Source organism: Spea bombifrons, chromosome 2, assembly GCF_027358695.1.
Source record: "Spea bombifrons isolate aSpeBom1 chromosome 2, aSpeBom1.2.pri, whole genome shotgun sequence".
NCBI lineage: Eukaryota > Metazoa > Chordata > Amphibia > Anura > Pelobatidae > Spea > Spea bombifrons.
This window is the reverse complement of record NC_071088.1, coordinates 73,573,440-73,586,081: the sequence shown is the minus strand read 5'-3', so window position 1 is coordinate 73,586,081 and position 12,642 is coordinate 73,573,440. Positions and strand designations below refer to the sequence as shown.

General features: G+C 40.0%; 1 protein-coding gene across 1 annotated transcript; it reads left to right on the top strand.

The window, feature by feature from the left end:
- Positions 1-233: 233 nt before the first annotated feature.
- Positions 234-6,198, top strand: DCDC2B (doublecortin domain containing 2B). Its single transcript, XM_053457276.1, has 11 exons — positions 234-578; positions 1,752-1,809; positions 2,332-2,396; positions 2,543-2,674; positions 2,763-2,894; positions 3,052-3,091; positions 3,479-3,547; positions 3,618-3,762; positions 3,890-3,990; positions 5,885-5,947; positions 6,051-6,198. Exons 1-11 carry the CDS (start codon positions 298-300, stop codon positions 6,069-6,071), a joined length of 1,107 nt encoding a protein of 368 aa, XP_053313251.1. The 5' UTR covers positions 234-297; the 3' UTR covers positions 6,072-6,198.
- Positions 6,199-12,642: the final 6,444 nt, after the last annotated feature.

The window sequence follows — 12,642 nt, the reverse complement described above, 5'->3', positions numbered from 1 at the left end:
AACTGTACGTGGCCTGCACAGAAGGCGTGCCTCCTGTAACTGAGCACAAAACACAGTGGCTACTGGTGATTGTCACCTGGCAACAGCAAAAGAGTCACACCAACTCTGACAGACAGGAGCAAAGCTGTGTGTGCACAGAATAAAGCAGAGAAACAAGGACAGAGCAGAGCTGTATTTTATAGCTAGATACACACGTGTGTATGTAAACTACATATATATGGAAAGGGTGTATGTTATAAACCTATAGTGGATTTTATAGAGAAGAGTTGACCTTCGCTACGACTGTAGTACCAGATAATGAGTTCCCCCTTGGGGGTTCAGTTGGTCCCCCATGCTAAGAACGTTCTGGTGTTCAGAAATGGCGATCCATTCCATATGGGACGCAGGATGGTGGTGAACGAGAAGCAATTTGTGACTTTTGAGTCTTTCCTGAACGAGGTAACCAGCTCTATTCAGGCTCCAGCAGCAATTCGCAACATCTACACCCCTCGCAATGGACATCGTATTGACAGCATTAGTGACTTGCAGAACAAAAGTCAGTACGTGGCAGCAGGAACTGAGAAATTCCGAAAGCTTGAGTAAGTATGGATATATTTGGATCTATATGAAAAAGTGTTCATAATGATGTGTCGTTATAACGGTTGCTACCTTATCTTGCTAAATAATTATTGTATATAATTAACATTTTGCCCAAGCTCAGATTTTACATCCATGCTAAGGTATAAGGAAAACCAGAAATCTGTATAGAAGTGTATGTATGTGTATGTATATATATATAATGATATATGAGATCATCCCAAAGGTGTTGGGGTTGAGCTCAGGGCTGTGTGCGAACCAGTTAATTTCTCCCATACCAAACTTATTGAACCATGTCTTTGTGGACTTTGCTTTGTGCACTGGGGCACAGTCCTGCTGGAATGAAAAAGGTCTTCCCCAAACTGTCCCAACAAAGTTGGAAGAATAGCATTATCTAAAATGTCTTGGTATGCTGAAGCATTAAGATTTTACTTCGCTGGGCCTAGCCCAAACACAGATTTAACTCATTAAGAGATGTGTCCCAATGCTTTTATCTGTATGGTGGTGCACAAATCAAGGTCTATAACAAGGTTGGATGAGTTTGGTGTGGAAGAACTCGACTGACCTGTACAGAGCCCTGACCTCAACCTCACTGAACACCTTTGGGAGGAACTGTAACGGGCCTTCATGTCCAATATTAGTGCTAGGCCTTGCAAATGCTCTACTAGATGAATGGGCAAATATTCCAACAGAAATACTCCAAAATCATGTGGAAAGCCTTCCCAGAAGAGTGGAAGCTGTTGTAGCTGCAAAGGGTGGACCAACTTCATGTTAATGTCTATGTACACCTGTTGGTCTAATGGTCAGGTGTTCCAATAGTTTTGTTCATATAATGTACATGTAGTCTGTAATGTAATAATTTATCAGACAACTAAGGCGGTCTAGTTTTATAGATTGCTGATTCTTCTCCCATGATCATCTGGGATACGTTTTATGTGTATATATATTTATCAATGCAAAGATGAGCATATAATTTGTGTGTTTCTATATGTGCATATAAATTGGTTCACGCTGGTTTGAATGTGTTTGCGTGTGTGTGTGTATATATATATATATATATATATATATATAAATAAATATATAAACACACACACATAATATGCACTATATGTCATAGCTCTTTCCTTTACTGCACTGAACCTACAGAACCTCATTAATTTGCTGCTTTCTCACAGTTACCTTCACACAGAGGTTAAGCCGCCTGCTGTCCCCAAAAGCAGACACACACAGCAGGTGAGTTCAGAACTGTTGTTCTCCGCATCTCGTTATCCACCCGCCTGTCTGTTGACTTAAGTAAATTCTCTGTAGTTTCCTTGTTCTAAAACAGTCTCAGGATTTCCACCGATGTCTGCACAATCTCTTGCAGAGGTAACCCACTGGTATTTTGTTTTGAAGATCATACTCCTTCAAAAATAGTCTCAAAAAACCGCGTGCTTCTAACAGTGATTCTGAGCTACAGGGAATGATGCTTGTTCGTTTCAATAAAAGTTTTTGAGAAAACCGATGAAAACACAATAATACGTCCTTCTGGTGATGATTTTGCGAAATGTACAAAATGCTTTAAGAGTGCTTGTTTCTGTTACGTTAAGTCAAATAAATACAAATTCAAGGTTCTAATAAATGATATTCAAAACACATATTTAGATTTATGCAGACCATCTGGAGAGGAAGATAGTGAATAAGCATTGAAACTTTATAGGAAGTTGAATATACATGGTGCAATGACAAATTCATAATCTCATTATGGCCTTCCAGGCACCACGCAAGGTGGATGTCTCAGCTCGGCGGAGGAAAGACACCCAACTGCCTTGTATAATCCAGTGAGTATAGAAAGAGCCACGGTGAAATACCTGCTTCCGTTTTTTCTGATCGAATCCTCTTTTTAGAGCGATTGCATCGATCTAGATAGAGATCACAATTTGTTTTTTGTCTATTTTTTTTTTTTTACTGTCTCTTCTCCTTCTAGCGTTTTTCGCAATGGGGATCTTCGTACTCCTCCATTTCGTGTACTCCTTTCTCCAAGTATCCTGAAAGAGTGGGAGCTGGTATTGACGGTGCTAACACAAAAGGCCAATCTTCTCAGTGGAGCTGTCAGGAAGTCAGTGGAATAAGTTGATATTGAGTCTGCTTTTAATTCCCTTCTTTCTCAACATTCTTGTAACTGCTACGGTTAATCTCCCAATCAGGGTCTGCACTTTAGATGGGGTATCTCTGGCTTGTGGAGCTGAGCTAGTCTCTGGGCAATATTATGTGGTCGTTGGATCGGAGAAGTACAAGTGCCTCCCTTATGAGGAACTTCTGCTATCGCGTAGTGACAAGTAAGGCAGTGAGCTTTTTCGTTCTCCTACTAAAACCCACTCTACTACAATTATACATTACACCATGCATCACCTATCTAGACCACAAACACCTTTCTTCTCTCTCCCTCTTTCTATCCCCATTTGCTAAGATTTCTGGTTTGTGTTTTTGTTACAGAGCTTGGAATAACGGCAGGCGTCGGTTTCCCAAAGTTGGGGTAAGTAATAATGTCAGCAACACAATACCGTTTAAGAACTCCTTTTGGTGCAAAAACATCAAAATATGTGGTTACAGTGTACTAAAAGTGGTTACGCAATGCTATCAGCGCTAACTACATAATGGTAAAATGTCCCATCCCCATTCCTGGGTACTGATTGAAGAAGACAATACATAAACGTCTTAAATAATACATTTACATTAAAGAACTAACATCTGAAACTCCTGAAGAAAAGAGATACCAAGTTATCTTCTGGCTGTCCTATTAGAGATTAGAGAAGAGAGGGCAGTTGTATAGAGAAAAAATTAAAAAGAAAATGAAATAGCAGGTAAACCATCCGTGTCACCATGAAGGTTTTTGTATGAACTATGTTTGTTTTCCATCTAGGATGGCAAGGTTCATAACATATCCCAGGGTGGAGCCAGTGACTCTGCTCTCATGGACTCTCCAGTACAGGTAAATGCAACTTTGATTGATATGACTTTATGGTTGTTCAAACAGTCCTATGACATTTCCTTTTATTAAGGATGGTCGTAGAGTCCGTTCTACAGATGTAGATGGAAAATCTTCTGTTCCCAACCACCAAAATAGAGAGGAGGAAGCCATCTTTTATGCAAAACCAGTGAGAATACATCATGCCCAGAAGCAAACAATCAAGCAGGATACAAATGGTGAGGACATTCTTTGGTGTGTTTGTGTCAATGTGATCCGTTCCAAAAAAACGGTTAGTAATGGAATCTGAACTTTTCCATATTTTCTACTGTTGCTGCAACTTGGCCTGATGGTAATTTCATTTAGTGCAAGGAGTCTTCAAGGTGAAAAAGACTCGTCCTGAATTAGAGGGAGCACAAGAAGTGAAGGAGGATAAGTACACGCGTGTGGAAGTGCCTGTGGACCAGGTATTGCATGAGTGTCACACTTCACATGTCATTTCTTTCTTTGTGTCTATTACTTTATGTCTGTGAATTTGGTTTAAACTCAATGTAGCTATTTGCTTGATTCTTTTTTGTTTTCTGTCTCACATTGTATCTGTTGATTTCATAGTACCGTATTGGCTCGAATATGTTGTATATACTTCTCCTCTCTCAAACCAATACCACCAATTGATATGCGTGGAGAATAATCCGCTCTGCGTTGTGTATTAATGATAAATGTAATACCCTTGTTACCTCCTCCAAGAACTAACATATAACCGTATCCCCTTTTCCAGATAATATATATGTCTAGTTCTACTAAGGTTTTCTACCCGATATTACAATAAAACAGCCAACCCAAGATTCTTACCAGAGAGAGAGCTTTAATTAGAATCTGCCCAGATTTATGTTACAGCAAAGACAAAACCTGAGTTACAGTGATATACAGATGTCAATCATTCATACCACTCACAAACATCCCATCTATCTAATATCTGCTGCTAAGTGTGTATGCTGTGTGGGTGATGTGCCAAGGGTGAGAGTCTCCAATCCAGTCTCCCTTCTGTGTGTTTCTACAATGTCTTTTTAAGGGATTTCTCTATTGATGTGTAAATGAGGTCCCTGTCCTGTGTTCCCAAGACCCCACCGTGTGATGTTATTGACTTGCTATGTTTCCCGTGCTATCTCCAGGTGATGCATTTCCTTCCTTCTCTACATAGTATGTAGGTGTGATATCTTCTTACAGCTGTCTTTCCTGTTACTTCCCCCCTAAGTAGCTTGCAGCTATCATACATACATATATACACACATAAACTTAATCAAGCACTTATTAATTACAGATATACATACTTTGTATTTACCCCAACAGAATATAGGCCGCACTTTTTTCCCCCACTTTAAGACTTTAAAGTGGGGGTACGGCCTATATTCGGGGTCTAGCGCCCGACGCCCGGGAAATGGAGTCCCGGGCGCCGGGCAGGCAGCGGGGTTAGGATACAGATCCCCCGCAGCGGTGCAGGGGACCAGCATCCTACTCCCCGATACGCTCAGACAGCCTCCCCTGCCAGCACTTCCCACGGGGGGGGGGTGCCGGCACGGGAGGTTGTCTAAGCTCATCGTGTGGATGCGTTTTACCACCCCCCCCGGGACTTACCGGAGCAGACTCCCGGGTGTCTTGCGGGGTCGGCGGGGGACATCTACGCAATACAACTTCCGGTGCCGGCACCGGAAGTTGTATTGCGTAGATGTCCCCCGCCGACCCCGCAAGACACCCGGGAGTCTGCTCCGGTAAGTTGGGGAGGGGGGGGGCAGAGGAGGACAGTGGCAGCGTATCTCGGGGAGGGAGGACAGTGGCAGCGGATCTCGGGGAGGGAGGACAGTGGCAGCGGATCTCGGGGAGGGAGGACAGTGGCAGCGGATCTCGGGGAGGGAGGACAGTGGCAGCGGATCTCGGGGAGGGAGGACAGTGGCAGCGGATCTCGGGGAGGGAGGACAGTGGCAGCGGATCTCGGGGAGGGAGGACAGTGGCAGCGTATCTCGGGGAGGGAGGACAGTGGCAGCGTATCTCGGGGAGGGAGGACAGTGGCAGCGTATCTCGGGGAGGGAGGACAGTGGTAGCGTATCTCGGGGAGGGAGGACAGTGGTAGCATATCTCGGGGGGGGGACAGAGTGGCAGCATGTTTTTTTGGTGCTTTTTTAAAGAAAAAAACTTTTTCTTTAAAAAAGCACCAAACTTTTAGGGTGCGGCCTATATACGGGGGCGGCCTATATCCGAGCCAATACGGTATATACATTGTGGCCTTTAGTATTTTAATGAATATGCAACATTTATTCTCCTCTATTATGTGTTTAGATTAATGTGTTTACATTTTGCCTTTAGAGAGCAGCAGAAGTTGTACAGGAAGAAAACATTCCCAAGAACAAGAGGACCCATCCTACAGAGGTAGGTGAGCTTTACACATACAGACATTTGTAAAACTTGTGTAAGATAGAGCTTTGTTTTTTGGGCAGCGGGAACAGACCTCATGTTCCTCTCTCCATTTTAGGATAGGAACTCTAAGGACTAAAGACCCCTTCACGATCCATTCTCTACACCAATGAATAATCGAATAATGACAAGATGGTTTTCACTTTCAAGACTCTTCCTGTGTCCAACATTCTCGCTCTTTAATTTATAAAAATAGCTGTGGGTTACAAAAATAAATAAGTAGGTTCTGGGATTAGCTCACATTTGAAACATTACACTCAAAATGGCATACATTTAATAATAAAATATATACATTTTCTTTACAATTTTTGTATGCTCATAGGTTTGCAAACTGTCAATGATATATGGCATTCTGAACATCCAGATTGTTTGCTGGCACATTAAGCCTGCACAATGCCAGTTCCATGATCATTGGCACCATCCTTCACAAGCATTATGCCTGGTTATAGGCATGAGTGTCCTCAAAAATGCCACCTGTTACTAGACACCTATCACATGTCTCCCTTTGCTGGGTCTGCATCTGAACCAATTGCGTTTAATACAAGTTCACCCCTAATCAGTTTTGTTATTTTTAGTGCTTGATGTGCCAAATGAATAATTGATTATTTTGGTGTGTCATTGAACAGACGGCATCTTTTGACATTTACTACTACAAGCAATGAATGCTTTCTGTCTTCATATACTGCTAGCTTACCAAGATGCGTTGTATTTCCTTTAATGTATTAAGTAGCCAAATCCCAACAGAACAGTTGTTCCGTGGTGTGAACCCATTAAATGGAAATAAATTACAAAAAATAAATCATGCATCTCAATGCAAATTAACCATGGTGAGGGAAAGCATTCTTAGGAAGATTATGCAAAAATAAACCCCCAAAAAAGAACAAAACAGTGCCCTATATACATATATAATCCTAAATGTTTTTTTATTTGATTTTGAAATAAAGTTTAGTTTATCCCTTTGTAAATGTATTCGATAGTTGTTGTAGTTGGTACCTATATGGACTATATATATTTATGCTAAAGAAACACATATACATATATACACGTATGAAGTTCTTTTTTGCACCACTGTGGGTCCAACCATGCTCCTGGCTGTGGGTGATGGAAGTTGTTGCCCTTTAAAACTTAGTAGTCCACATTTTTTTTTTAAATAATAAAAAAATCGGTTAAATAACTATGGCTGAGTGTGTGTTTTTACGGGGAGGGGGGGTTTAAATGTTGGAGGAGGAAGTAACCGATGACACCGTACATTTACTCTTCAGATTTCAGGTTTGCTTTTATTAAACTCTACTTTGTCCTTACACGAGACATTCATCTTTAACACTTTCAGGACTAGGGGTTTTTCCATACTGTAAGGATGGGAGTTTTTTTTGTTGTCATTTTTACCATATGTTTGTTAAACCATGATCCCCCTTTTCCATATTTTGTATCTACACAAACTATACATTGTTTTATTCAGTACAAATACGACCTTCTTTTAAAATCATAGAACTACATAAAAGATTAAATATCACCTACGTCACCTATACTATAGAAAAAAAAAACGTATTATCACTTTTGTTTAGGATTTCTTTTACAAACCCAAGTGCCACTGCTGAACAATGACCCACTTTATGTTCTGCGTCATTCCCTGATACGCTATAAGACTTGCAATTTTAATTGCTTTTGCTATTTCTTCAACAATCATTTTCTTCTCTCTCATCGTATATATATTTATATTATTATTATACATTATATATATTTATTTTTCAGGACAAGTAGGGTTTTTTTAAAACCATATTCGTACATTACTTTTGCATTAAAAAATAAATTTATTCACAATGTTAAAAGGTATATAAAAGTTATTCACAGCTAGTATAAATGTGAAAAATACTGAAAATATATTCTTACAGTGCTCTGAAAAAATAATTGTCCCTTTAGGATTTCTTCTATCTTTGCATATTTGTCACACTTAAATGTTTGAGGTTGTTAAACTAATTTTAACATTAGATAAATATCATCATTAAATGATTTCATGTATAGAAGAAAAAAAGCTATCCAACGCTACCTGGCCCTATGTGAAAAAGTATTTGCCCCTTAGTTACTAAATCAACCAGTTACCCAAATTTAATTGATAATTGGGTTAGATTTCACTAGACACATCCAGGCATTATTACTGCCAGCCATGTTGAATCTAAACATGAATGAAATAGAATCTGTCTTGCAAAGTGAAATAGGCTAGAGGTCTCAATACATTGCACTGTAATCTATACAGACGTCAGCCTTCAACACTAGGGGAGCAACACTAGGAGATGGAATTCTTCAAGGTTCAGGTTCATGGTCAGCACAGGAAACCAAGCTACATATAAAGTTACCTAGAACTGCTGGCAGTATGGAGAGTTTTCAAGATTTGGGGACACCTCCTGAAATATCAAGCTGTCCACATCCTGTCAGATCATTCTATGGTAGTTGCTTTTATAAACAGACGCAGGGGCACCAGAAGCAAATCACTGGCCCACCTTACAGCTCAGACCTGTCTGTGGGCAGGATTAAATCTAGTAGATCTCTTCGCAGTCCGCAACAGGGGATCCCTAAATACAAAGGCACATTTTCTCAGCAGGCAACCCATGCTCCAAGGAGAATTGAGCCTACATCCAGAGGTCTTCTAATTAATTAACAACAGATGGGGGATACCAGAAGTGGATCTTGTAGCCTTTCACCTAAATGCAAAAGAACAGAAGTTGTTCTCCCACTCCCCTATAGTAAATACTCTGGGTAAAATGCAGCGCAGACACATTGATTCAGCTACTTATTAAGTAATATAGCCATGAAAATTTAGATAGGACTCGCCAAACTTGGGGTACTTTGACAAAGCGGTGGGCTAAGCAATATATGGCCATATGGGGTGACAAAATCTCCAATATTTAGATTTTTTTTTATTCTTTGGGCATGCACTGAATTCTGCTATATGTACTTTTTGGTCATTATTAGTCTAGCAGCAACCTGGGAATCTGAATTTTTAGGTCTTTTATTGTTTTTCGGTTGTGTGCTCCTCTATCTTCATATAATTGTGGGACACACCCAAACCTGGAATTATATTCAGGATAACATTTTTCCTCCTCTTCCTTTGATTTCCTGAGTAATCAAGTGAATAATAGACAAAAAGCAACAGTCATTCTGGTAGTTCCATTTTGGCCAAAGAGGATATGTTGAAGAACTGTAGACCATCCCCCGCACCTTCCAATTCAAAGCGATCACCTACTCCAAGGCCCCATCTGCACCTAAATCCAAGCACATTGGCTTGGTGTGTGAAAGGCAAAGATTAGGCACTAAGGGCCTTTCTTCTGTAGTTATTGACACCCTTCTAGCCAGCAGGAAATCGGTTGCTTTGATCGGATATAAAAAGATCTGGAAGACATTTACCAAGCGGTGTTAATCATACCACATATCACAACCTTCCCTCTCTCGGCTACTACTAAATATGTATTCGGATCTACCTAAACCACTGATAAATGGAGACAATGTGCATCCCTGCTAGTATCTTTCTCAGGTGTCAGGAAAGACATGAAAGTTTCAAAATCCTCTTATCAGTTGATGGATTACGGGAGTGAAGTCTGAAACCTACATGGCTGTAGGAAAGAACACCCCTACTAGATTGAAAGCTCACTCCACCAGGGCTGTTTCCTCATCGTGGGCTGAAGCAGCAGTAGAACTAGCCCTCATCTGTAGCGCAGCCACTCGGAGCAGTCTTCACACGTTTACCAGCCACTACAGACTGGATGTGGCTGAAGGACACTGTTTAGCAGATGTATTCTACAAGCTGTAAGAGTAGCAGGAAATAATGATATACCGTATATATCTGATCTCTTCTGTGCTGAATAGTAAGCAGCGCTCCATAGAAAATTGCTATATCTACCTATATAGTGTGACAGAATCGCTAATATTTGTGCTTAGATAGGTGTTTTTAAATACTATTTGCTGGGTATGTGTTAAATTTATTAGTTCACTATGCCACCATATTTTAATATTTTTTTTTTTTTACAGTTAATTAGATGTTATGATCCAAATAAAGAAAGACAAATATATCATTTGTGTGGGTACAGTAAACGTGAGAGAAGAAAACTACAGCTAAACACAAACACTGCAGAAATGTTAAAGCAGCCCGGGTCGCGTAGGGTGCAAAAAACCCCCCCAAAACAGCTCAGTACTTCAGGGGTTAACGCAATCTTTTAAAATCACGTTTGTCTAGATTTTCTTTTGGTACCCACACACTCTCTCATTTTTCTCTAGTGCAAATGTCCATTTATATCTTGGTTCGATAAACGTATTTGAGTTTGATTACAAAACCTCTCTAGATTGTTTGGATACGTGGTAAGCCCGCACCCCTAGTGACTGGGAAATTTCCTATAATGTTTAAAGTCATGGAAAAAAAGACTCTGTGCCAGCATTTTGAATGCAGAACCAGAAATTCAGGCTCTCATTCTGCCATGACACTGAACATGCTGTCACCAACAACACCAAGCCGGTGTGTGATCTTTTATTTACTCTCAATGAATCTATGTAAACACCTACAGCATGTGTACAGTATCTATTCTCTATATTTTGTAATATATAACCTAGGATTCTTACATAGATGTCTATCAATGTACCATGTTATTTATGAATATTCATAGACTTCTTGCTTCATCTCAGTATTTCATAACATGAGTAGGGGACTAGTAAATTGAGTTAAATGAGTTAATAAAGTCTGGCTATGACAAGGTGGTCTTGGTTGGTCAATTTTTTTTTTACCCTTATTGCTGAATATTTTTTGTCTTATATTCAAATGCAATATTTTTTTTTAAGAAGCACCGACAATTTACAGAGTTTAGTACATTTTGGGGAATGACAAACTGACAGAGGCAAAACTATATCTAATATAAAAAGGCTCAGCTCAAAAACAATTTCACAATAGTAAAGGAATGCAGAAACATAAGAAAAACAAGGTATGAATAGAAGAGAGGTAGCATGTGCAATTGCCCAAGACGGGTGTCAGCTAGACAGCTGCTGCAAATGCAGGACGAGATGGACACCAGATGAGTAATTTTTTGGCCTTTTTGAAGAAGATATATATTTTGAGCTCTTAAATTATCTGAGAGAGTGTTGGAGGTTACGTCCAAGTGACTGCTAGAGACACAGGGCAGCATACCTGCGTTATCATCGTTATCCAATGGCATTGGACTGCTGACATTTAATAAAGCTCATACATACTGGCCGTCTTGGCAACACAGCTATTGGGAGTGCACATACACGTTTACTGGGCTTCTGTTACAGTAAGGAATCTGAAAAGGTATTTGAGAATTGTAGAAAAGCACCTTTATATGAATGCAAAGATAAGCTTCAAACCAGGTACCACGGGCCACTTCCCTCTGTGCTTACCTTAACAACAGCCTTGAGCAGTCAATGTGCCAGGACACTATGCCTTGAAAGAACAAAGGCAACCAAGTGCTGGAGGCACTTAGCTGCAGTCCTCTATATCTTTTTAGGACAAAGCTAGTAGTGGGGTTCTACTGGTGATAAACATAGCCGGTAGGTAGAAAGGTAACGAAAGTATCCTTGCAAAAATAAAACATACTTATTGTAAAGGTAGCCAATTGATAAAAAAACACATATATGAGAAGAATTGAAATTATGGTGAAAGCATCGACCATTTATTCCAGCACATGCGCACAATCCATATGTTGCTATGCAGCACATGCATAGGGGTTTTCCGCAGCCTACATGATAAACTCACAGAAAGGGAGTCGGTTGCTCACACATCCTGCAGGGCAGCACTGGTCAGAAACACGTAAAATGTATGAGTGGCTACCATGTTTGAAAGGTCGGTGGGAATGGACAAACCATACTCTTTGCTTTACCACCGAAAGTATGCACATTTGTTTTCCATGGAAACCTTCTGCTTTTAACCCATGATATTCACTAGTATGGATTTACATACCTACATTGGCCACTCCCGTTTCCCACTCACACAGGCTAAGAAGTCATATCGAGAAATATTAAAATTCAGTACAATGAATGCTCGTCAAACATTCTATATTTTTGGGGGTTTCCAGTATTTGTTTGTAGTATTTGTAGTTTGCTTTGCTGTACATTATGAAAATAGCCTAATTTCACTAACAAATGCTGGGGGGTTTTAGCGTCCCATTGGAAGCAACTGCAAACAATATCCAAGGGGAATCTGCAAGTGCACAGCAGGCATTGGGACAGTGTGCCCTGCCATGTTTTCATTACTGATAACATGGGAAACGGGAGGGGCCAATCTGCTATACATATGTAAAAATAAATGTATGAATTAGTGTGGGAGCTCTCACAAGTTACAAACAACAAATTAAATGCAGCAAACCAATATCCTTTTAAAGATCACCAAAAAATGTTAAAATTGCGCATAGATAGTAAATGTTTCTCTTTTGAAGAGAAAAACTGGTGTTGTAGTACCATTCTTGTAGGAAACACAACAGAGTGCTAAAAACGCAGAGTACTGATATAGTGCAGTTTTGTTTATAACATAAAAGTCCCAAGGTATGTAGATAGATAGCTAGATAGATACCCTTAACTTAATTCTCTTGCAAAATAAGAGCCTCAAAGTATCAGATGTATCAAAAACACTGAATGCTGAACAGCAAATCTCCCCG